This window comes from Zonotrichia leucophrys, chromosome 3 (assembly GCF_028769735.1).
Source record: "Zonotrichia leucophrys gambelii isolate GWCS_2022_RI chromosome 3, RI_Zleu_2.0, whole genome shotgun sequence".
NCBI lineage: Eukaryota > Metazoa > Chordata > Aves > Passeriformes > Passerellidae > Zonotrichia > Zonotrichia leucophrys.
In genome coordinates this window covers 61,912,960-61,939,888 of record NC_088172.1, presented here as the reverse complement: position 1 = coordinate 61,939,888, position 26,929 = coordinate 61,912,960, and the positions used below count along the sequence as shown (strand labels likewise).

General features: G+C 40.2%; 1 protein-coding gene across 2 annotated transcripts in view; it reads right to left on the bottom strand.

The window, feature by feature from the left end:
• The window catches only part of NID1 (nidogen 1), a 44,684-nt gene extending 19,057 nt beyond the window's left edge, over positions 1-25,627 (bottom strand). Inside the window, exons 1-12 of one of the 2 annotated variants that reach the window (XM_064708484.1) lie at positions 25,609-25,627; positions 15,595-15,894; positions 14,247-14,476; positions 13,169-13,596; positions 12,123-12,272; positions 10,627-10,878; positions 9,306-9,506; positions 7,251-7,496; positions 6,141-6,284; positions 4,929-5,057; positions 1,967-2,110; positions 1,100-1,222 (exon numbers count right to left, since the gene is read on the bottom strand). In XM_064708484.1, the coding sequence (XP_064564554.1) occupies positions 1,100-1,222; positions 1,967-2,110; positions 4,929-5,057; positions 6,141-6,284; positions 7,251-7,496; positions 9,306-9,506; positions 10,627-10,878; positions 12,123-12,272; positions 13,169-13,596; positions 14,247-14,476; positions 15,595-15,798 (2,251 nt within the window). In that variant the 5' untranslated portion in view covers positions 15,799-15,894; positions 25,609-25,627. Of the gene's footprint in view, positions 1-1,099; positions 1,223-1,966; positions 2,111-4,928; positions 5,058-6,140; positions 6,285-7,250; positions 7,497-9,305; positions 9,507-10,626; positions 10,879-12,122; positions 12,273-13,168; positions 13,597-14,246; positions 14,477-15,594; positions 15,895-22,393; positions 22,601-25,608 lie in introns of those variants that run through there. The other variant, XM_064708483.1, reaches the window with a different exon arrangement.
• Between the last annotated feature and the right edge of the window lie 1,302 nt (positions 25,628-26,929).

The window sequence follows — 26,929 nt, the reverse complement described above, 5'->3', positions numbered from 1 at the left end:
TTTGCCTTTTGATTTCAAAAGCTGAGCATCCAATTGTGGGGGAAAAAAAGGTCAGAAATTCAGAATTAGGGAATATAGAGGCAAAATAAAAAGATTAAGTCTCAGGTGGTAACATCATGCCACACTGACAAGCACGTTGAAGCAAGCACCTCCACTATTAAAAAATAACAAAACAACCCAACCAAGACACCCAAACCCTTTCTCTCCTTCTGGCTCTAGGATATTCTTGTTACTCTTGACTGCACAGTCTGAGTTTCAGTCTCTTGAGAAATGCCCACCAGCAAGAATCTTAGAGGAAGACGAATTTGGTTTGAATATACTGAGAAATTAGGGTTTATTTCCTGGCTGAAAGATTCACCACCTACAAAACCTGAGTGCTGTCCCATAGGTTTGCCATGCTTTTGAATTAAAGTAAAATAACAACATTATGTTGTGCTACAATGTTCTTTTCTCTTTCTTTTTTTTTTTTTAGCACACCTTCAAATGAGTTTTATACCTCAAGCTTCAAAGTACAACGGAGAAACACAAGTGTGAGGGTAAAGAATTTCCTCCTAAATAGAGAATAATCTGGATAAATACAGAAACAAGTAAGTGCCAGCTGGAAACTGTAGTCTTTCTAGACCAGAGGCTGTACGTGGCATGTAGGCATCTAGATCTTACTGCAGACAAGAGCCTCATGACTTTGGTCTCATTTTTCACTTTTCTCCTGTAAATATTGCATTAATTTGCATTGCCAACAATTCGAGATATTTTATGGTAAGTGATTACTGAGTATGCAAACCAAATCACCCCCACAGTCAAACCTTTACACAAGGCAACTTCAAAAGATAGTATCAGCTTGGGGCTGAAAACTGCTGGGGATAGAATAAACAAAGCATAAAATGGGACATTGAACAGGACATAATGAAAAAGTGATAGCAGTCAAGATACAGTTTTGACACAAGCTTGGTAAAGTCCTAAACCTGAAAGACTTGAGAAGAACAAAGACAGCAATGTGGAAGCAGGCACTGTGTTTCAGAAGGTAACAAAATCAAGATATAAATCCTCCAAATCCCAAATTATATTTCTGGTCCAACTTTCAAGTACTATAGAATTTTACCTCCTAACACACATCGGAAACCATCCCCACGATAACCTGCCTTGCAGTGGCAGCTGAAGGACCCGGGAGTGTTGTAGCAGAAAGCATCTGGATGACAGTGGCCCTGTTGACATTCATCTACATCTGTAAAAGAAAAGATCAATCTCAGGTGACTGCTCCTTCTGATGGACAAATCAGAGTGATGAAATAAAGTACAAACCTATCACATTGTCAGGCTCCTATTTTAGGGTAACTGATTAGACATACAGACAGTTCTTGGGAAATACATCTAGTACAGAAATGCAAGGGACATAAAAAAAGGGGGCTGAAGAAGGGGAAAGGGAAGCATGCCTGTATTTTAGTACCTCTATCTCAGCAAATCCCAGGATTCCCCTATCCCAAAGGGTAATAGACATTATTAACTCACACAGTATTTTAGACATACATGTCCATATTTCCCAAAGAAATGACTTAACATAGCAAGAGAAGTAGGATTTGGTTAGCCTGTTTCCAACATGTAATTAGGTAAAGCTCCCCCACTGCACTTAGGCTGACATGAAACAGAATGCAATTTTTTTTTTAATATATAATCAGAGTATTATGTTTCACCATGTTTGTAACTTAAACCAATACAGTGCAAACAGTTGCAGCAGACAAAGGTCTGCAGCTGCAATTGTCTCATATTGGATCTTCTATGAATCAAACATTGAAGAGTAAATTCAAAAGTGAGAGGAGGAAAAGAGAAATGCTTAATAAAAATTTCTGCCTCAGGAACTCAGACTAAGAAATTTCTTACTTGAGATGACAAGTAGATATAGGACACAGCAAAGAGCAGCCCAGCAGTGCAAGGCAGAGTATCAAAGCCCCAGAATAAATGGTGCTACCCACCCTGACAGGCTCGCCCATCTCCGGAGAAGCCGGGGAGGCAGGTGCAGATGTAGGCAGACCCTCCGGTGTACACACACTGAGCACGCTGAGGAATGTCACAGTTGTGTGTGCCCCTCTGGCAGTGGTTTACCTCATGCTCCACAGCTGCAGGTTAAATGTGTTAGAGAGGAGATGAAAATCTGAACTTTCCTTCTCAGTCTAAGCCTCATAGTAAGTTCATACAAGAGAACAACATCTGTGAAAGATTACAGGAGAGAAAGGAAACAAGGAACTGAGAGGTTTTTGCTTGGGGATTGGGATTTCTTCCTTTTTTTTCCTCTAAAATCTCCCCTTTCAGTGGTGTTAAATCTTATTAATGTTTTCAATGAATTGACTGTCCTCAGCACCTCACAGGTGCTTGCTAATATAGAAAGGGGCAGAAAAGCTACCATAGTGACAGATCCCAATATCCATATCAGCTTTGGTTGTGAAAAGGAGTCCTGAATGAAGAAATGTAAGGCATCTCACTGAGCTAACTCACATGTTAGCTAAGTGGCCAGTTCACTGCATTGGGAATTATTTAGATGACCTACTACACTAACCTAGTACTGACCCAGGGCTGCTGTCACTTGGCAACAAATAGGAGCTGTGACTCACTCAATGGGAGATAAAAACATTTGTCAACTACTGGAGAGATCTGGGACCAGACCTGCAGCTTTTCATAACTTTCTCATGTTCACAGCTGTGGCTCTGAAAGCACTGCACTACTTTGCACATAAACTGTTTTAAGAAATTGCTGGAGCTCTGTCTATGCTTACCTATAACATCAGAGAACAGGGAAGGAAATCATGGTACTGGAAACAGGAAGAGGTAAAATACTACAAAAATTTTGGGCCTGAAAATAGGGTGTCCAGTGTGTACATCTAGGAATAGAGTTCCAGCTGCTCTAACAGAGGCTGCTGTAACACTGAGGCTGTCTTTACACAGTTATGACAAGGATTTGAAAAGGGGCCAAGACATGAGTTTACAACATTCATTTCATCACAGCACACAGATGGAAACTACCACAGTGTCAGCAGGGAAATAACAAAAATCTTCTATCAGAGCCATATCTGAAAACACTAATTTTGTCTGTTTCTCTGGAGAAAATGACATCATTGTTAGAATTATTAATATCTTTATTTGATGAAATAAGTTTCAGATTAAAAAGAAATTCATTAAAAACAGTATTATAGATAAATAAGGTAAGAGTTGGAGCTCAGAGGGAGTCTCCAAGTCTTTCTGTTTCTGATCCTACAAAGAGGAGGACAAGATTTATTTACAACTCTCTTATAAAGTTACTTAGTGAATCACACAGCTGGTATGAAAAAAAAGGGCTGGTTCCAAAGGAGCTGAGTCAGAGCTGCTATCCCAGAGCAAATTGCAAAAGCACAGAGGGTTGCTGTTGCCCCTTTTGGGGTTCATATTCTTGGTAGGTTATAAGACCCTCGACCGCGAAAAGATTATCATGACATCTATTTACAATCAGTTGGGAAACTAGAGTTTATCTTCCCTCTCTTTAGCCTTAAAAATGCAATTTGTTTTTAGTTGAAGGAAGGGATCAAACTGAAATCCTTCAAGCTGGGCAAGGAATTACTTAGCACTTGCTAAAAGTGGAACATCAGCTTCATGGGAAACTGGTAGAGTGAAGCTGGTGAGGTCATGGCTGGAGGGAAGAATGTTCCCTTTCAAGTCCAAGTCACAAAACTTCAGTGTTGGACATAACGGAAGGAACATAAAGCTGCTCTTCCACATCTCACCCTATCCCTTCCAGTGGCCTTGGTAGAAGGAGCTGCTTTTTCTGACTGTTCTGTGAGAAAGAGAATTAGGGTGCACTGTGACTTAGGGAACAGACATGAATTGTAATTCATACTGGAGCAGAGAAATTTGGCTTGTGAGAGAGTGTAATACACAGCATGCAAAGTCACAAACTCCAGGAATGTAATGCATCTCTCTGCTGTAAGATGAAGGCTCCTCACTCTTTGCTGAAGAACAGTCTTTGCTATAATAAGCAATGACCTGGATGCATTAGCTGATCAAAGGGTAGCTAAACTTCCACCACAAAGCTGTCACAACAGAAGCAAAAAATCCTCAGCTGTTATCACTTCTTTCCAAAAGAAAGAGGAACTTCCAGCCACACTGGTAGTATAAAGCTTCCAGCCATACTGGAAGAGTGTGTATAGATTTTTTTGGTACAGAATTACAGATTGCAAAGACTCTAACAAAAAAAAAAATCTCCATCCTATCCTGACAGTTGCAGCTCTAGAGGTAGAGTCATTATTCCTTTTTTTGTTATTTGTCATTATCTCTCTTCTGTCTACCATTTGTGGATTCCTTTTTCTAAAAGGAATTTCTACAACTTGAGTGAAAAACAGGGCAAAGAGGAAAAAGAAAATATATCCCTTGTTAGGAGAACATTAGTCTAGCAAATACAGATTAACTCAGGCTTCCTCCAGAAAAAAGTTGTTAAATTACAGAAAAATAAACTAGTTTAGGTGACAACTACTGAATTTGATTTTTAATGGTCCATTAAAAAAGAGCTAAGAGCCAAATTGCAAATATTTTAACAGTGAAGTGATCTGCAGCTACAACTCTTTTTTATCATGATAAATTATCACTTCAGAATAAGTCTGCAATAGCCAAGACACATTGGTTTAGAGCTGTACACTATCTTGTCCAAGGGATGAATTTGTAACTGAAATCTCATCTGTTAAATTGAACTCTGGATTAGACATAAGCAGCAAAACACAAATCCCCAAAAAGTCCAAAGTACAGCACCTAGAAAATGCAGGAAAACCCGGTAATCATGAGCTGCAGTACAAAGTCCTGAACCCCACTCACACTAAAGATCAGCACAGATCATGAAGCAGTATTTTCTATCCCTGTGAGATGGATCACAGCCCAAGGGCTGGTGGGCAGTCCTCTTCAGAAACATGAAACTCACCGACACAAGTCCGCCCATCTGCCGCAAACTGGTATCCCCCGACACACTCACAGCGGTAGGTTCCCGGCTGGTTGTTGCAGTCTGCATTGCTGCCACACAGCCCTGGCTGCTCTGAACACTCATCAATATCTAGGGTGTTAAAAGGATCTCAGTTATTACAAAAATGCATTTAATATGGATGCCAGAAAAACAGAAACTGGGGAACTCTAGGTTAATAGCAGTCTCCTGTACTTAGGCCATGGCTTGGACAGACCATACCTTTTAAGAGATATTAATAACCTGAAAATAAGTTTGGAGGTAACTGTGACCTCAGTTAATCTGCACCAAAAAGAAGAAAACAAAGCAGGAGAAGTTCTATCATGGAGTAATAAGGGGATACCACAGGAAATTGCAGAAGAAAGAGAAGCCAAAGAAAATGCAACCTTAGGTGAGCAGAAGCAATGATAACTACTGGGGGAGCATGAACTCTAGGAAAGGCTTCCCCCTTCATTATTCATAGACATCTCTAATCCACTGCTGCCCAGCTCACAGCATCAGAGGACTGGAAGGGACAGAGTGATGCCATCATTTTCACTAGCAAGTTGTTTAAAAGGTTAGAGTGGAAGGAGAGTTGTGCTTTGGGTTTTAAAAGTCCTCAAACTTTTTTAGGTAATAGGGATGACACATTTCATTAATGCACGTTTTTCTTGAAAACACGTATTAGTGTTGTGCTTTGATTGCAAGGCAAAAACCCAAATACATTAGGAACACAGAGTAGAATGAACTGGGAAATATGAGTCTTTTGGAACAGAAATGGATTTTCAAAGTAGATTGTGAAAAAGTTGATTTCAATGAATTGCACATATCTGTGCTCTGTCTGCATGTGCATTTCCTATTTCTCATCTCCCTTGAGACCTTTTAACCTAGTTGACTCATTTTAACCAGAACTTGCATTACAGTAAAGTTCTCACAACTAAGTTCCCACGTATTTTATAAAGAGATGAACTGGGTGGGATAGATGCTTTTCAAGACAGGAAAACATACTCTTCAAGACAGTCAAACCTGCTTACTTTGATTATGGAGATACATAGCCCAGCAACCCTCTAACCTTAAAATCAGCCTCTCAGGGCAGTTCATTTTGCTGGAATGGCTAGCCCTGAGGGTCAATATACCCCCAGTAATATAAATTGTACACTAGCTTTCATTTTGCAATGTATTGAAGTGTTTTGATACCGTAACAAACGTTTCCATCTCCGCGGAAGCCAATCGAACATTCGCAGAAAAAACGATTCCCAGTTCCCGGACGGCACACGGCGTTGGTGTCACAGTTATGAGTGCCAGTGTAGCAAGGATTCCGGTTAATATCAGCAGAACCATCTGCCAAGAGAGACCACATTTAGCCTTGATGACTCTGTCCAAGTAATAGCACCCATTCAAGGCCAGGAATGAGGTTCCAGGTTTAATGCATTTCCAGGTTTAATGGCTCATAATGCACATTAAACAAGGAAACACATTTTTTGCACCAGGAAGAAAGGGCCTTGCAGGTGATATCTCAGATATGTATTTAATAGCACCTGTATTCCTTGTTACTTGTACAGAGGACTACTGAGTTAAAAAAGAGCCACAAAAACCTCTCTAAAGAACAAGATAGAAAGAAAATTCATTTTCCAGTCACTGACACAAGACTCAAAACACGATTCCTAACAGCTTGGTTTATTCATTTAATTAGCAGAACTTTATTTTGTAACAAACAAAAGTGAACACAGCCTGGTTTTATACTCATCTGGTGTGCATTTTCAAATAATCTCTTTGCTTTCTTTCTGATATTAGTGGAAGCTTGGACAGCTCATCTAAAAAATACCTTTCAAAAGCAGCCTACAATTCAAAGACAAATGCTATGTTTCAAGATAAATTATAGAAACTCATCCATGGTAAATCTCATTCCCCTCTTTTGCTCTCTTCTCTCTTTTTTTGGGGGAAAATGTCCCCCCCCCAAAAAAAATGAATAAAGGAACTACAAATTAGGTAAAGATGAACAACACACTCCATGCATCCAAGTGTGAATAGATTCAAGGTGGTGTATTGAGAGTATTTCAAGGAATTAGACATAAACCCCAGTGAATTTCAACAACACAGCATCACTTAATCTCAAGGAAAAATACAAATTCTCAACAATTCCATTTCTCTCCTTCACTGGTGGATCTGGACTGCTACTAAATAATGAAATTAATTCGTGTAACTCATTAACACCCATCTAGGGCAGGCTAAAAAAAATTGATGACTGCTCTTAATTGCTTACAAAAGAGAAAAGGCAAAATTTGTATGCCTATATAAACTACGTACCACTAATGGGGCCGATGGAATTGCTCATGGCGTATCGCAGGATCTGCTCGTCCCTGTTGTACAGGACAAACACGCTGTCCACCGAGAGCTGCTGAGTGGCAGGAGCAGAATGGGGGGTGTCATCGTGGATGCATTCATCAAAGGAGATGGTCTGGCGCCACTGGTAGGCACCTGTGTAGGTGGCAGCCACTCCATCCCTTTCTGGCTCTGTCACCGTGTACTCCCTCGAGGACGATGAAGTGATCACTGCGACACGACAGCAAACACACTGATCAGAGCAGAGACCAAAAGCACCCTGTCAAATGCTATCTGTAGACTTGGGATGCAGTCTGTGTAGTGCAAATGGGAATTTCAAAGGCTAGAAGCTGCAAAAGGTGATGTATCTCCATGCAAAGGAACAAGCACTGGAGTATACTTACTCTGTTCTCAGGGCTCACAGTTTTTAGAAATGAGTAATTTGATATATTTTGACATATTTAAAAATTTCAACTTTGTGGATTTCTAAGTAATGAAAGGAAAATTCAACTCAGCAAACTCAGATTGCTTTAGGTTCCTTTTTAGATCTCCAAGCTAAGGACAGTCATCTCACCAGCCTAAACTACATCCACTTTTTAGTTTATTGTAGGCTACTAGCCTTGGATTTTAACAGAGACCTGAAGAAGCTGCATGTCTGAGAGCTCCTGCATGCTTCATAGCAGTTTTCTATACTAGGAAAAATTGTGAACAAAACTCTTCAAAAGATCTGGGTTTGTGGATCTTCCCACTGTAGGAAAGGTCCTCAGAACACCAGTATTCTTTGTTTGGACACCAGAACACACCTATATCAATCCACTTGGAGCAGCTGGCTAAAGCTGGATTTCTGCTAAGTCCATTAGATATGCCATAGGACAGCAGATTTGCAGCTGTTTGAGTCCTGGTAAATCAAATCCAGCCAGAAGGAAATCTGCCTCCAGCCCCTGACTTTACCTCCATGGGAACAGCATTTCTGCCAAGTAGACAAAAAGCAGATACTGCCCAAACTCTCAAGTTGTTCAGCACAACACTTCCTGCTGCTTCCACTTCCTCCTCCTCCCAGTCCAAAACAACAGGCAAAGCACAAGCAGGTTCATCACTGGCTATCAAACTCGGATATTAGTGAAAATAAGGCAGTGATGATGTAACCACAATATTTTCTAGCTCTAGCAACCAAAAGTGCACCCTTGGAGAAAAGTGCAGTATCTCCAGAATTCATGTGCATGTGGGTGCACAACAGGCTGCTTCATCTGTAGTATTCATCTCTTTGACAGCAAAAGCAACACTCCAACCTCATTTCTCCACTTTCTGTATTGAAACACCCATCATTTTATCCAGGAAGAGGAAAGCAAAATAAGCAAAAGAAGATTGCCCTGTAAATAGTGAATGAAGAATGGTTCTCTTAGGAAACCTAGGATGTGTGATAAAGGAATTGACAGAGAGGACTACTGAAGAGAATGTGGGAAACTGATAAGGGAATTGAGAGGTAATTTCCAATTGGTTGTTAAAATTCAGCTCAAATAATACTGATAAATGCTTGCAGAGTCATTGTAACGAAGATCGTGTGAGACATGGTGGTAAACAATGGGTTTAGTCTCATCAAAGCTCACAGGTAATGTCACAAAGATCACAGGTAATGTCACTTAATGACATTACCACAAAAAGCTATATGCCAGCACAGGGCTAAAGTACAGGCTGTGGACTTAGAGAAAAAACCTTTACCCCAAGTGTACCCCTTGTACACTGCCATCAACAGCATAAAAAAAAAGGTCAGCAAAAAGGGAAATCAAGAGCGTTTTGCAAACAACAGTTCAGAGAAAGTTAAACCTGTATTTTTTTGATGAAAATATTAGAAATATTTGCATTGTCCCACTCAAAATCCACCTTCTTTTGAAACCTTTTCATAAGGGACAAAACGCAACTTTCTAAAAGTCAAAGGATCCTAAATACACTTGTTAAAAAGGTAATAAAAGAATGTTTTTCAGATAGTGCACAAAGCAGAGATTAGGACATTCTCATCATTTCATTCTTATGGAACCTTACCAGAACTAGAGGTGTGGTAGAGCTCGGTGTAGGGCTCTATATGGACTGATGCCCCAGATGGGATCTCAGGAATTCTGCCCTCCATTTCTGTGCTGATGGTGAGGTGACCATGCTCATCAATGCCACTGAACTTCTGCTTTACAACCAGCTTCTCATTGTTGCCAAGAAAAGTTACTTCTGTCTGCCGTGTAAACTCACCACCTAAAGAAAGAGAACTGGTTTAACACTAAACTTAATAGAGGTTTCCAATTCCTTCTATTCCAAATATTGCTTCTAATAGATAAAATATAAATTACTATTGTCTGCAAATATTGATGTAGCACAATTGCTAATGTCTTGTTTTTCTAATGAAATAACTTTCAGAGGCATACTGATAATATACTTGGATACTGCAAGCAATTTTTTTAAGCACTGCACATAATAAATCATAAATCCTTGCCCTGAGGCATTCTTTTTAATAAAATTAAAAAGAAGTTCTGACTAAGCTAATAGCAGTAGGTCTTTTCCTACCATTTAAAAGGAAATTTTAGAGAAAATTTCCATTAGGAGTACACAGAGTTAAAAAAAAAAAAAATCAAAATCCAGTACATCTGTTTCCAAATCAAAACCAAGTGGAATGTATGTTGTAAATTCCAGAACAAGCTCCAAACATACCAAATCCAAGAAAATCCCAAACCAAAAAGTTGTGTTCAACTGAATTCATATTACAAGTCTGTAAAGGATCAAATTTTCAAGAGAAACACGTGTTCTGCTAGAACAGATTGAATCTACAGCTTGAATTCACAGCAGCATAACCAACCAGATTTGGCCTTAATCTCTTTTTAAAAGCTCAAATTGTGAGCAGGGGTTTCCCTCAAACTAGCTAACAGAGTCATTTGCATGTCATGCAGCAGCTGTTTCTGTAAACTGCTTCAGACCCTCAGGAGGTCAGGTCACTGTTTCTCTTTTGCTCTGTTGGTACAATCAGAGATTTAACAAGTTAAAGCTCTTGAAGATGTAGGAGAAGCTTTTTATAGTAACTACGTACACTCCAGTAACAATTCCTCCAACAGTTTTTAAAAATTACTTTCTTGAAGAGAAACTGCCAAGTCAATCTTCTCGCTAACACACTTATTGTTGTACACTGACAGTAAATTAAAAGGTCCATTGTCTATATATTGTAAACAAGAAAAACAGTGAGAAATTTGATTAAAAAAAAACATTTTGCAGCTCAGAATAGATGTGTGTTTTCACCCTATATTGATTCTAAATACAGATTCCTTTTCTATCAAGATAGATGAAAGCATAGCAATTTTGAACATTACTTTAATTTAGAAGTTACCAGTAATGCTGAATCCATTTTTATATCCTTGCTGTTCCACAGCAAACATCCATCCTATGATACCTCCAATAGAGGCAAGAGGCAGTAAAGAATACCCCAAAGTCTCTGGGATTGTGCTGATGGCAGTGTAGGCACGTCCTTGGTTCATCACAACATAGGAGTGGAGATCAGTGTTCTCAAACACAACTGGGACGGGGTTGTTTCCTACAAAGATTCTTCCTCTGACCTTGCCGTTGACTCTCTGAGGAGAACCTGGCGAATCAATACAACACATCAGAACCAACTAACAGCATTCTCATACTCTCCAAGGAACATGTCCAGAGTGTTTGCAGTGTTCAGTGCTTAGTGTTGAAATAAATGGCAAACAAATACTCAGAGTTCAGACAAGAAATTGCCATGTGCTCACTTGCTTATGTAGACACATGCAAGGGTCTTGTCTTATGTGGATGATTAAATGGTCAAATTTGCCTGAAGAGATGCTCTTTATACTCATTGAAAGTTCTGTCTGCAAAGATACACTGTAACAGTGTTATGAAGTTATCTGGCAATAAGTGGCAAACAAACTCCTTAAGATCACACTTCATATCAATACACACTGAATGCAAATTTGTTTATTCCCTATTAAGAGACTAATGCCATTAGGCATTAGAATAATTTACCCGTTATCCTAATCTATTACATTTCTTGGCTCTGAACTATTGGCCATTTTGAAGACTGTCAGTGTTACACAGAAGTAGCTATTTTGGATTGCTAATTTTCTCCTGTTTATAATTTCCTAAATGGAAGTTTTAATTTCATTATCATCAGATCCTTCTTTTCTTTCTATGGAAAGCTTTCAGTTCATAAAACTGGATTAAGTATTAGGTTTTGCTTTCCTGGTTTATAAAACACAGTCTTGCAGTAAACTATTTGAGTTGCTGAAATGCATCTATGCTCTGAGCCAAATCACTATGAGGATTACAAGTGTATACATAAGAAATTCCTTTATGGGTTTTACACGGGAACAAAGTTTAAATGGGTATTTAACAGAAATCTGGCAGATCACCCTTTAGTAAAGCAGCTTAAGAATCAAAGAGGAGCCATGCTCTTTGGTTCAACGATCAAAGTTAATTTGTTCATCACTTTGAACTGTCCATTTCTAGAGTGAGGACCATATCAGATTATAACACGTTGGTACTTCATGACTAATTCTAGGAAATAGCACTGGCTGTTACGTTTTCTTTTAAATTATGTCAGTTATAGAAGAAGTTTATTTTTTCCAGAAAGTCACATTAAAATGCATGAAGCCTATAATTGACCACTCAAAATAATTTGCTTCGCTCAAAAAACCATTTTGAAAAGTAGAGCTCACTGATTCAAATGCCTTTCACTATATCCCAGTGATAAGTCTTTCAAAAAGTTCTTATCAGGTCTTTTCTGAAACTGAATACAGGTCACCGCATTCAAGAGCTCCATATGTAATTGTTGCTTATGTTTCTAAACTTCAAACCAGTTACCTTCTGCTACACACTGTCTGCCATTTCCTTTGTAGCCAGCAATACAACTGCAACAAAACCCGTTGGGATAATCCTTGCAAATAGCATGAACAGAGCACTGGTGACGGTTGTTAGCACAGGTCTCTTGGACATCTGTGTGGTAGCGAAACACTGTGGAAAATAAGACCAGACATTTATATTCCATGCAGTTACTGTGGTATTCACATGTCGCTGGACTAGTTTAAAAGTATCTCTGGGCTCACTTGACCAGATTTTTATTTTCTCTTTAAGGAAAGCAAACTATTGCAATTGGTATTGGTTAACCTTGCAATATGCAGAAAACTACCTACTATTTTGTAGTAAACCTCAGGGCTTCAGCTGTTGAATTATTTAGTTGGAAAACTGTTTAATTCTCACTTCAGCAGATCTACATTAACACAGATCAGTTAAAATTCCTGTCAAAGCTAAACACATAATTTTAATTTGTCCTTGTTTCTGAATCAAAACAAAAAAGGGACTTTTTAACTTTAGAACAAAACATATCAGTACAGTACCCAGGACCATGCAGCAACTGATGCACCCTATAATCCCAACTGTTTTACCCGATTATTTAGTGAAGATCACAATTCTCACACCTGCTTCAGGAAACAATTAACATCTGGGCTGTCAGTCACACTCCTCTGAAATTTCTAGAAATGCTTTATTAGAACTCAGAATTGCTAGTTCCACCCTTCTAAGACTTGAGGCCATGAAACCCTAGCCAAAAAAAATTACGACAGCTTCTATTCCCAACCTTTATTAAATCATCTGTATTCAGTAACACATCTGAGAAAGGTCTGTGAGCTTGATTTGGGAACTTGTTTACTAGACTGGCAAAAACTGCATCTGAGGTGACATCAAAATTAACCACCTCAATAAATAACACAAACTTATGACACGTGTCCAGATTTTCAGATATTAAGCGAATGCAAACGAAACATTGGTTTTTTGGTAATTCAATTTCCTTCACATGTCTTTTTTGCAGCCTGTCCAGCTTAGAAGAAGCTCAACTGCACAAAAGACCTTACCTATTCCAGTTTCATCAAATTCTTCCACATCTATTACTTGAGGTGGCTGTGGGGGGAACTGCTGGATGCGAAAGTGGCGAGGTGGAGCTTTTGCTGTCGGGAAATTTTGAGGACTGTAAAAAGACTCAGTTGAAGGTGTTCCTGTTACATCTTGGTATGAAGTCAGAAAGTCTTCTGCAGCTAGCTGAGGAACACTGTATGTGACAAGGTGCTGATCCTCTTCAGTGCTGTCCGTGCTACTTGTGATATACTGCTGTGTTATTTCAGTGGAACCATAGTCAGACATAAAGGGCTTAGAAGTCATCTCCTGGTCTTCTTCGCTGGGCTCTACGCTCTCCAAAATATTGCTGATTTTGGCAGGCACGATACTGTCAGATGAGCTACCAATCTCAAACACCCAGATGCCCTGCTTCCCAGCATTGCTGCTTCTGTCAAATAGAAGCACAGGCCAAATAAAACAAGCTGTGTGGTATTTCTAGCCTACACACAATGTTATCCTTCACTGAAAAGTGTGAGGACAAAACTGTCTAATGATCTTACCTACATTACATACTTCCCTACAGGTACAGTTTATTCAGCTGTGGAAAATCCCTGACAGTTTGGGTAACAATTTTTTTTCTCCTCACCCAGAGCTCTGTTGAGAATTTCTAACTTTCTTGTCTCCAAAGAAGACGAGATCAGAAGGAGATTTTAGGGCCACAAAGATCTTGCCACCACTTACTAAAACTTTCTAGCTCATTCCCTTTCCTGCTAGTTCACTCTTTCTTTCACAAACACCACTCACAAAAACAACCTGCCCTGGATAGATTATGAAGAGATAGATTATGAAGTCTAAGTGGTACTACTTACAGAAGAACTAAGTGTACTGGAATTCCTACCAGTAACAATGGGAATATGGACTTTTAACAAATTACACCAAAGTCCTCAACAGGGTGGATATTTATCAGTGGCAGATCTTGTGACTTCTCATGCAATGGCTAATGGGATCTTATTAGTTCTCATTGATTCATGCTACAATTAAGAAAACCATGGAACTCTGATGTTTTCTTGAGGAGTTTAAACAAAGAAAAAAGCATACTTGACAAGGTTTCTAATGCTGTCTTCATCTTCAGCAATGACATTGTAGGATCCCGGCTCTTCCCAAAAATAGTAGTTTGTAGAGGCTTGACTAAAGCCAACGATAGCAGGAATATTTTTATTGCCATTCTTGGAGTATGTGCTATAGAACTGCAAGCTATCTTCTGGATAAAGGAAAATAGCATAGGAACTGGAATCAGAAGAGGCTAAGACAGCCTGGAATGTGTTTCTCTGTGGAAAAAAAAATTAACACACCTTTACTCACATCAAAATAGTTAAGAAAAAGTAATTTTTTCTTTTTAAATGCAAAATGAAAATCAGAATTTTCATTAAAAAGAAAAAGTTATCAAAAGTTTAATTAAATCTGTAGGAAATAGTCAGATAGGCTGCCCAAAGCATAACAATTTTAACTTCTGGAGTGCTATAGGATGCTATTTAATTTCCTTAAAATAACAGAAGTGATGTGCTAGACTAAATAAAAAATTCTGTAAACAGAATGTTTGAAGTTCAAGTTTCATGTTGCTCAAGTCATTTCCCACTGGAACACTCCTGCCTGCTGTAGGAACCACTGGGACAGCACCTCAGACATCAGCTGTTCATTGCTATCAGGGTGCAGTATTGTTACTATAAACACAATGCTTGTGCCAAGTTGAGCAAAAAAAATTAGATGTTGACATAAAAAGATGTGCTAAGTAATGTTCCCATCAACTTTGATAACTGTAATTCAAACTTTATAATCAACTTTGATAATGGTATACAAAGTTACATGTCCTTGCAGGATAGTAACTTCATGGTTTAAAAAGGGGAAAATGATTTGTGAATAATAATAAAAATTACCTTTAGCTGTTTCTTAACCCAATACTAGCTACAAAACATGAGCTTTTGCTAAATGCAATATCATCTATTCAAATGGGCTTAAGACCCTACTAGTCCATACAGTTATCTGATTTTACATAGTTTGGTGTCAAAATTACTAGCCTTCTAAAAAATGCAAGCCAGCAGGATTACATTTCACAGAGAGAGGTCAGGATATTCTGGTTCAGTTATTATCACAACACATTTAACATTCAAAGTAAGAGTCATTAGGAAACACGACTAAATCAGCTATGTAGTTTCAAGCATTACCTTTTGAATTAATAAAACATTATTAAAATAAATCTCAAGTAAAAGTTGTGGAAACTTCTATTTTGCTGCAGCCTTTTTGACGATGATGTACATTATTAGGTCTGCAGAATTAATTTAAACACACAGAACTTCAAGTCTACAATGCAAAAGGTTAGTGTTACAACACTGTAACACTTTAGCTGAGCATGTGTCCAAAATCACTTAAAGCTCTGATTAACATTCACCTTTTCTTCCAAAGCATGATCTTCTCCTGCTGCCTGGGAAGGAGCCACATGCTTCCAGGTAACAATAACAACACTGCTGGGATCAAAAGCAGCCTCAGGAAAACCTCTTTTGATATAGTCTGATGCAAGTTGCAAGACATCTGAGGATGAATCTTCTCTGTAGTACACATTTCCACGTCCATCAGTTGTGTCCAGGTCAGCCATAAAAGGAGCAATAGCCCCAAAACTCACTGGGAATTGACCAAGGTATTTTTCTTCACTTGGGGGTTCATTCACTGCAATAATCCCATTAGTGGCAATCTAACAAAAAGATGAAAATTATAACACAAAAAATGTTCATACAACTGTCTCCCACACATGTGCTCTAGATCACATTATTTTCATTTTAATTCCAACAGAAATTGAATCAAAAGTCAGTTTTGTATTTAAAAAGTCACTGTGTTTTTTTAAGCTTGTGTGTTTTTTATCCCACGTCGGGAGTCCTGAGATTTCAGTTGCCCAAAATCAGAGGTCATCTCTACAGATGGAACAGCCTTTTTTTCCTAGATAAAGATTTTAGCTATTTAAATTTCAGACACCTATTGTCTCTTCCAACAGGGACATACATAACCCTCCCACCAATGCTTCAGAAGCTGATAGAAGTTCTGAGCCAAGAATTAATTCACACATAAATGCCAACCCAAAAAACCTGCTCCATGCTTACATATTGTAATAGCCTGGGTGAAAGTCTTTTGGGAAGACACAGATTTCTCTTTGCCTGGCCAAGGCTGCTTTGGTTTTCACTTCACCACAGCCACCCTCCTAGGAACTTCTCTGCTACTGTGCAAGGATTACAAGCTGCTCCCTCTGAAGTGCTGTGAGCACAGAGCACAGCTCTTGTACCAGAGGCTATAGAGCCTGAGAGATAGAATTTCCACAGCAGATATAGGCCACACTATAAATTCCTTTACAGCTGAGTGCCCTGACACACTATGATAGGAAAAGGGGTCTAATACTTGAAGGGAGTTGGGGGAAGGAATTTACATATGTAAGTGAAACTCTTGGTCTGCAAATGCATAGGTACTGACTCAGGGAGATGCAACCCATCATTAAGATGAGGATTCACAGTCAGCCACCTCTGATTAAAACTGAGACAAATACATACATATATAGGTGCTAGGGCACATCCAAGTGTGACAGCCAAACTCCACTGGCAAACCAGAGCTGGCTCTCACACATACAAGCAGTGAGCAAGACTGCAGGTGTCAGGCCTTGAGGATCTGCACAAAGCGCTCACACACAGCTTTTTGTGCCTGGCCCTTCCACCAGCTGTGCTTGGCACTGACTCAGCCACATACAAAGCCACCTCCAAGTCTTGGACTACCTGCTAACAGGACACATCTGGCTACCTGCAGGCAGCCAGGTGCTCACTCTAGAGCTGCTGCCACATACACAAGGGACTCGAAATGGGACAGAGGTCCCAGAACTGTCACTATAAGCTATGAAATTAAAACTGCAATCTCCCACAGAAAGGATTCTTGTAAGTCCAAGAAGAACAAACTGTTGCTGGATCTCTTTGCACAGTCAAGATACTGTCAACATGATGAAATCTTCACAAATGCCTAGAAGTGGGTCAGAATGGCTGCTGACTCAAACGCCAAGGCCACCTAGCCCAGTAGCCTGCCACTTAGAGATACAGCAAAAGAAGACATGCACATATTTCTCCAGTGTGCCTCCAACTGCATCCACCTCTAGGGATTCCCTGTGGTTTGACTGTTTTTCCTCAGTGGATGTCTTTCTCATATTTGTTGAGTCTTCCCTTAACACATACAAACTCTGTGCATCCACAGAACCCATAAAAAGGAACTCCACGAATTTGTGACTCAGGTCTCTCCTACTTTTGTTTGTTTTCAGTCTGGCTTCCACCTTCATTTGATGGCCCTAATTTTTGTATTGGGACATACAAAAATCCTACCCAGTCTCTCCCACTATGTAATTTCTCCTCCAGAATGAAGAGCCCCAGTCTACTCATGCACTCCCTGGCTAAGAGCTGCTCTCTGTCTTGAATCACTCTTTATTGTCTCCACATATTTCTTCACCCTTTTCCACTCAAATTTGTAAACAAGGAGGCCAGCGGGAGCCCACACATATTCTTCACAGAGAAATTGTGGTCTGTGCAAGCCCATCAAGGATGCTGGCTACTTGTGCCTTGGCAACATCTTTAAAATTTGGACCACCACTGCTGCTACACACAGTAAATCAGAAAAAAGTGTAGTACAATCACGATACAGAGCACTCCTCCAGACACAAGAAACACCTGTACCTTGAACTCTCCTTTGGCTATCCAGAGGGTCAGAGCATGTCACAGACCAGCGGTCAGTCAGCTTGGTGTATAACTGGATAATGCTTATCACAAACCATTAGCTAAACTTGGCAAATAGTTCCCACAGTAGATCAGAATTTATTTTAAAAGTGGCTCGACATATGCTGACTGTATTTTCTGCAGATGTACAATTTCATGTGTAGCTAGAGTGTAAAATACTAAAAAGTTAAGATCATAAAAATCTTTATGATTTTTATGAAAATCATAAAGTTAAGATCATTAAAATCGTAAAAAAATAGGTGAGTTGGTTTTATGCATGAACAGTATATCTAAGGTATATAAGCAGTAAATAATTTGTGCAAACATGTTGGGAAAGCAGGTCATGTTAGAAAGGGGGAGAAGAAGCTGAATGTGAAAATTTTTATACTACTCATTCATGACTTGACAGTGGCCACAGACCCTAAAGGTGAGCTATAGATCTGAGGAATAAAGAACTAAAAAGACAGCATGGGTTGCCTAATTACAGACCCTACAACTGGAGTTGGATCTATAAGAGAAATCTAGTCCAGAAATGTTCGCAGAACTCCTACAGCATCTGTACACACTAGAAAAGGCTTCATATTCCTGTAAAGCAAAGCTAAAACATAAAACCCCACCAATTATACTATTCCACTGGAAGACAGGATGGAGAGTGGTGGACATTACAGTCTGTTTGCTAAGAACTTTTAGCAAAGAGATGCACTCCCTCTTTAAAGTCATAAATTTAGATGAAGTTAAAAGTTTTCCTTCTGCTTTCTTACATTTTTTTTGGACACAAACAGCCCTACCCTCTCCTAAATCCTCTTGTGAGAGATGACTGGAGTTTGAGGTATTTTAAACAAATTCCATGGTGTTCATCAGATCTGGTGTGTGCAGATTTTGCAGCTTCATGATCCCCCATTTATGGCAGGGATTAAAATAGCATTAAGAGAAAATACAGTCAGGAATAGTTAAGACTGCAGAATAAAGAAGAAGCCAGAAGAAATGGCCCTCCTCTTTTCACCTCTTAGTGGCATGCATCTAGCTATATCTTTCCTATTTGCTAAAATATTTAATGTAAAAAGTAAATTTATTAAGGAAATGCAAACCTCATTTTTAAAGGAAGTTTTGAAGTGAGACAGTTCAGCTTTAAGGCAATGTTTCTATAAACCAGAAAACATTTGCAAGCCATCACATGAAAATAAATAAACAAGCTGCTCAATTTGTGCAGAGATTTTTAAAGCAAAAAAAGAAATTCACGGATAATGAAAAAAAAGGTTTTTAGCTTTCAGATTCAACAACACATTTATATTGACAAAGACAGTGAATACTCCTTTAACTTCACCCTGCTTCTTTCAAGGTCACAAACATAGGATTAAGTGTGAATCCCAAAATAAAGAGAAGTAATTTGGGGTAAGTACTGGGTTCCATCAAAGCATCATTCCTGTCAAAAGGGAAAGCGGGGAAAAGAGGCCTCAGGTGGGCGTTGTCTAAAGACAAGCTTTAGAGTAGTCTTTCCTTTTAGGGTATAACACTATTTAAATTGACAGGAACTAACATAGATGTATTTTTAGCATGTTAAACTGGATTACACACATAGTTAACATACATTTGTGGTTTGTAGCAGAACCAATAATGCACACACACAATTACAGGTCCACCTTGAAAACCAAGTGAGAAGAAGAATTCAAAGTAAGGAGTATTTCTGTTAAAAGAAAAACTGTATCTCTGTATGTACAACAAAAAATTAAAGTTTCTAAAAAATGAAGCACTCTTTCCCTGTTCAATGACTAGGCATTTTATGGACTTGAATATTTCTGCATAAAAAAATGTTTAGAAAATTTGAATTTATTTTTATAATGAAGTGACAGTTGACTTTAGGCAACAAAGCTTTCCAATACAAACATGACCAACTATTAATTTAAGGAGTTAATAAAAGTAAGGATTAAAAAAATCGAACCAAGCTTGCATTAGAGATTTCTCAATTATTTTCTAAGTGGAGGTAATCCCTAGTCCTTCAATTTTTCCACACCAGTGAGTTTTAGTGTAAACTGAAAAAGCCTTAATAGAAGTGTGCTATTAAAACAAATGGAATAGTACGGGTTAGTGATAGAGCTCAACGCTATAAATCTTACAGACAAAAGCACCATATTGAAGATTACAATATGTGAAAGTCTGTTTCCACTTATATGAAATAAAAGTGCTCTCTTCTGTCTGTGAGAAAAGATTTTATTGCCAGGGATTTTATGACAACTTGGTACTAAACAATCACTTCACAGAATGCCTTGCCTTTCTATTCCTGTGTGCAGCCACCTTAAACAACTCAGCTTCTCAACTGTTAAAAAAGGTAGAAAGAGAATCCACATAAAATTTCTAAATAAAATTATGTGCACCAAATGTAAATTGTATCAGCTTGATAATATTTACTACCAACTAGCAATACCCTGGATACTCCAGCCAAGCAAGATTGTAGAGCTTCATGAATACACATTGCCAATATACAATAAAGACGTGTATTGTGAAAATGCATTAAAAACTGCTCAGCACATTTCCTCAACAGGTATGCTTCTCCTCTCCCTACCCCCATGAAGTCTGTACTGTGCTTCTGTTCTGCAATGCTTGCACAAAGTTCAGGGCAAGAAAAAGTCTCTGCATAGTGTATAGACTGATACTGAAATGCCATTCATTAAAACTGTCCATTCTTAGTACTGAGAGATGCTGGCAGAGCCCTGGAAGTGATTTGGAAATAGACACTGCATGGCTGTTCTTTCAGGCAAAAACTAATTAGAACTGTTCCTGTTTGAGGGCGGGGCAAGTAACAGGGTCATTAAACTAAAGAAACCTAGACTGGTAAGTCAATTTACTGCTCTTTGAAAACTCCGTCCTGTCTCTGCAGCTTACTTGACATGATACTTGTTATCTTTGCTTCTCTGTAGCTGAATATACAGTCCACTATGTTTCAAGAATATTTTTGTGCTTTTAAAAGTGTATTTTTATGTGGTTTGACTAATCAGTGACCAAATTAGAGTACAGAAGGCAAGACAATGAACTAAGGGTCAAACTGAAGTCTGAACTCTGCCTAATACTTTATCTCAGTCAGCTTCAGTGAACAACACCCGTTTTCCACACAAGCATAACCCAAATCCCTCAAAATTTTAGATTTCAGATATGATATCAGGATTTATCTAAGTAGTGGCAGTATGGACAATGAAAAGGAGTGTAACTTAAGTGTCAGCACTAATACACCTCAGTGTAGTGTAAGCAAGTTATATCTTCAGTGAGCACCCATGAAACAAACTCAAGTGCATGGGAACTACATCAAATTTTGAATGACTGCAATCACATGGAGCTATGCAATCACATAGTTTCCCAAGTATCTCCATGCAGGTTAATCCACTGAGTTGTCTCTTAGATCCATAATACTAAACCACTCTGCTTTATCTGGCCAGGGAGGTGAGATGACATTTACCAGACTAATACACTAAACACATTGTGCCTTCCCTACCAAAACCTTTCTAAACGTGCTACTCAGCATGTTCAATTGCTAGCCTAGGTGGGGCTTAAGGGGAAAGAGGCTATGATAAAGTGTGCAGTACCCTTGCAGTGTTCAGAACACATGCTGCCATTTTAAACTGTTCTCCTTATGGCTGCTTTTGAGCAGCTCTGCCCCAGACAATCTGTTTTCAATCAATCCCACCTTCAAATACTGAACACCCTCCATCAGCTATACACATGCACACAGCACTCTGGGATGCAGATTCATCTGTGAGACATGCACACAAGGCTCAGATGTGCCTGCAGCCCAAAGCCTGCAATTACTATGGATATGGACTTCCTCCTCTGATCACTCTTATTGTCTCCACATATTTCTTCAACCTTTTCCACTCTATAAATTTGTAAACAAGGAGGCCACACATATTCTTCACAGAGACATTATGGCCTGTGCAAGACCATCGCAGATGCTTTAAGAGAATCAAAGTCGAACACCTGGGAGTGCCCAAGACACTGAGGAACAGAAAGGTCTCCCAGTGCTTAGAGGTGCAAGTCTCCAACAGGTTAGGCTGCTGGTTGGATACCCTATTTCAGTTTTGTGACTCTGGCATGCTGAAACACACAAAGCAGACCACAACGAGGATGTTTCTGCGCTGAACACTCTGTATGAGTGCAGAAAGCTCCTGGGGATGGCATTCATTCCAGCTAATCGATTACATTTTCTTTGCGCTCCTACTATCTGTTGCATTGTCTCCCAGCGGAGGCTGTGCACCTAGAAAAATCTGGCCCGGCCATAGTGTGAGAAGGGAATTAACACGGCCCGATATCTGACTGAACACAACTGGAAAAATTAAGCTCTTTGCACCGACCTCTGAGCTCGGCACTCACGCAACCCACAAGCACCACGGCGCACCCACCCAAAGCTCCCCGAGGAGTGCCCAGGAGCGGTTCCGAGCCGCGGGCAGCCAAAGGGGGCCCCACACTCACATAGAGGGAGCGCACGGCAGCGCCGTAGAAGTGCAGCGCCGTGCTCAGCTCCAGCGCCGCCGAGCGCACATCGTCCCCGGGCTCCAGGGCGGCATCGCCGCGCTCCTCGCCGTGGGGCAGCAGCTGCAGCGGCTCTGCGGGCAGCGCCAGGACGGGCAGCGCCAGGGCCAGCAGCGCCCAGCGCGGGCAGCTCGGCGGGGCGCGCATCCCGGCGGCTCCCGGCGCCCGCGGCAGCTCCGCTATAAGCGCGGCCGGCGGAGCGGGGGGGCCGCGGCCAATGGCAGCGCGGGGCGGGCGGAGCGGCGGCGCCGGGACCCCGCGGCCGCTCCCACAGCCCGAGCGGGGCTCAGCAGCGGGATCCGCCGCGGAGAGCGCTCCGGGCCGGGGCTTCCCCGCGGGAGCAGAGCGGGGTCCGCGCAGCCCGCCGGGACCGACCCTCGGAGCGCTCCGAGGCCGCGGGGATGGGGACGCTCGGCCCCTCTCGGGATCAGCGTCCCCTCTGGGGCGCGAAACTCTCGGCGCTAAGTCGGTGCGGGGTCGTAGGCTTCCGGCAGATGCTTTCAAAGCACCGCGGGTCTCCGCCAGAGCCAGTGGGGTTTCTGCTTAGCTCGGAAAATGTGTGCTCAAAGTGACTCCGGCAGCTGCAGTACGTCCCAACAGCCAGAGCACCGAGACCAAATACCAAAATCTACATGAAATAAAAATATGAATCCCCATACTGTCTTCTGAAATAATTATGATACCAGGTGCTCATTGTCGGAGGAAATGAATAAATGAATTGGAACGTGTTTCATAAATTTACACCATCCATGTCAGAATTGCATAAAACTAAAAAATAGGTAAAACAAATCTACAAACAAAAAAAAATTTGCTGATGATATGAAATACAGAGAAAATAAATGTGGTATATGTAAATATTTTACTTCTGACTATGTCTTCTTGTTTTATAGTATAGTCCTGCTCCCTTGGAACACTCAGAAGCAAGTGAAGAACAGTTATATTTCATATATTTCTCCTAAAGCTACCAAGTGAGGACAGCGGTATTTAGGGATTAAATCTTGGCCAGTAAAGAATATGCTGTGATATGTTCATAGAAGGTTTACAGCTGATAACCATCTAAGAAAGGCAGCTGAAATGCTACCCACATGCTTTTTGCATGGTTTTTTACTTTAAACGCTTGTGCTTTTAATTTTCCTTGTAAGAAAGTGTGATGTGGCATTTGGCAAATTGCAACAGCACAAGACATTCCTGGGTAGAGCTATAACCATGCCAGCCTAAAGGGGAAACACATCTAGTCACCATTATTACTAACATCTATTTACTATTGGGTTCTGTACGTCAGTGAAAACAGTCACTGAGACAAAGTAGCATGGAGGTTCGGGAGGAAGATGAGACTGCTCTCCTTGAGATACTCGCTGTACTTTCACCTGCAACTTCCTTCCATATTTTCAGAGCCTCTAAGACAGTAACTGGTGGATTCATGGAATCCATGGCTTTATATGTCCAGGAATATGTGGCTAACCACTGCCACAAGAGCAGCCTTTTGGCTGGATCACCTCCATATCTGAGCACAGACGTACAGACAAAGATGACTCAATATCCAGCTAAGGTATCTTTCTCCTCGTCTGACAAATCAATGCTCAACCACAAGACAACTCTACATTCTTACGTTGTTTGTGTGCACTGCCATACCACCAGCTGCCTTCACTACAAAATCATCTTCCTATTACAAACCTGCCCCCCCATCATAAGCCCATTTCCAAATTTGCAGAACCAGTTCTTGTGCTTGTGCAACACAGTTCCATAGCAAAGAGAAAGCCTAAATTAACCCCCACGGTAACACATACACATTCACAAGAGAATAATTTCTATTTGGCTTAATGTTTTCCACAGCCACATTTACTACAACAGTGAGACTCAACAAAAGGAAAACATAACCAAAACAAGAAGAAAATCCTGAGGGGGTAACATTTTCCTGTCAAGTGTACATGATTTCCTCATATTATATCCAGAAGTTGAAGGACAGGGACTACTGAGAAGCTAGAAGCTTAGTGTAGTAAATTTGAAATAGATTTGAAGACTCAAGAGTTAAGTATCTTCATCTGCATGTTTAAAACATGGGGTAATAGCCATGTTAGGGTAAACCCTTTGTCCATTAGTCAGCATATTGAGATTGTTTAGTCTATACTTACCTTAAGAGGATTGCAATGTTTCTTGTAATTGCAAGTTTACCTTCTATACAGCTCCCACTGTGAGGAGTTTTAAACATTGTTAGTTCTAAGACAAGTAAATAAATGTCCCGTTGTCCTTTCTAGCATCTTCAGTAAGGACCTAAAAAGGGGATGGAAGAGCATGTTTGCTAATATTGTAATTAATTGCGAGATATTGGTTGGTAACGCCAAACAGTGGAGAATGCAAAAGACTCCAGCAAGATTTAAAAACAGAGGGAAAGTATTAAAATGCAAACTGGAATGTTCCAATTGAGAAAGACCTTCCAGAAAGTCTTTCATAGCTGGTAAATACCAAGAACTCCACATTTCCATTGGATATTAAACCAGATATGGCAGCAGTTTACAAAGCAACAGTACTCCCTGAGCAGCCACTGAGAACCTGTACAACAAACCTGGGTTCATTTTGTTACAAGGAGGTGACTTTTTCTGAAGCTGTATAATGACACTGCTTTTCCAGAGATTGCTTGTGAGATCAGAGGTGTCACAGAAAATTCACCACTGGAAAGAATTCAGACTGAAACCAAAAATAAAGATCAGGGGACAAAAGGAAATTGCTAAAGAACTGAACATATGTACTTGATTAAATTATAATGAGATTTGATTGAGATCATGCTTCAAAGATACATATCATCTTCAACTCAAATATCTGAACAGGAGTACCAAACAGATGGAGGAATTAAATGGGTGAGTTTGAGGATTAAAGGTGACTAGAATGCTGAAATAACTAAAAGAAATAACTAAAGAAACCATCTATCAGCAAATGCTTCCTTACCATAGGGTCTATTTTCAGATAAATCATAGATGAGGCATAGTGGAAGCAGAATGATAGAAATCTTTGAGAAGTCCACACTAGGTTGATCAGATCACTAAGCAACAGACCTTAAGGAATAATTCTGCATTTAACAACAAATTGAGACGGTCCAACAGATCTGACTTGAGTTTCCGTGTTCATACAGTGCTAAAATAGCTCACAGATATACACACATGACATCATCATACTGCAAAAGTTCCATAACTTCTTGGTGATTTCTCATGGGCAACTCGTCACAGCACAACCAACACACTCCATCTCTCCCCTCGCCCAGCTAACCCACTCTTTTGTAGCACTCATCTTCTTATTGGACACAGCTGTGGCCTGTTAAGGGCAGGGCTGTTCCTAATCTTTGGTGATTACTACAGGTGCAACTCCTCAGGTGTGAGGCTACTTTCTGCACTATCTTTATTTTCCTACATTCTATCCGTCCACACGTGCACACGTATGTTTGAGCACTTCACTGTCTAAATGTGAAGAAATTTGGAAAAGGGGGTACAGATATGGAGAAGCCTGACCTTCTCAAGCCCCTCTTAGGTTTCATTGACTGAGAAAACAGAGCTAGCCTTCCGTTTGCTGGCATGACTGGAGTAAGGAAAGTAATGCCCTGGGCCTCCCACGATGATATTCTGCTGTCCAATGACAACAAAGCATTTTAGCGGATGGATCAAAGGACAGAGTAACCATGTGGTCATAAACTGGAGAGAACAGAGTATTTGGGATACTGGCAGGAAAGAATAGTACTGAGGTCTGCTGAGAAGGAGCATTTTTTAGAGAGACAAGGTCATGGGAATCAGAGAGTCACAAGCAAAGGCAAAGCTCACAGGAAGATCATGGAGTGCACATCATAAATTTAAATCACTCCGTTTTAGAACTTAATGTTCATTGTTCACTAGACTGAAACACAATGAGACTCCTTCTGTAACTCTACATAGGCCAGTATCACCAGGCAGGGCACATAACTCTGGAGCATCTTCAAATAAATGCATTTTGTAGCAGAAGTCTCTACAGAAAGAAACTAATTCTGAGGCACTCTTAGATGCTTTTGAGAAGAGGTTCACATGAATGGCAATATTAATTCTTGGCCTCTGCATTAGAGCAGAATATAGCAGATTGTAGAATCCCTTCTTTTTCTCGCATGGAGAACTATTGCAGGGCAACAAAAGGGCAGCAATTCTGCAGGACAATCTTCTTGGAAACTCATATCCTGCTCTGGAGAAGAGCTGGGCAAGAGCGGGAATGTGTTAACCCTTGGCCAGTGACCTGGTCAGCACAGGAGAGCTACACTGCTGTAACACCATGGTACACGGCAGCAGCAAATTCCTGCCCTGGAGCTGGGCAAGGAGCATGGGAGAAACAGAAGTTCTTAGACCCTTCCTAGGTCTGGTGCAAGGAGACACTTTGTATATCTGGGGTTCTCTTAATTTATTTCTATCTCTCATTATTAGACCTGGTAACTATATTAATAGGGGACAGCAAAAAACCTCAATATAC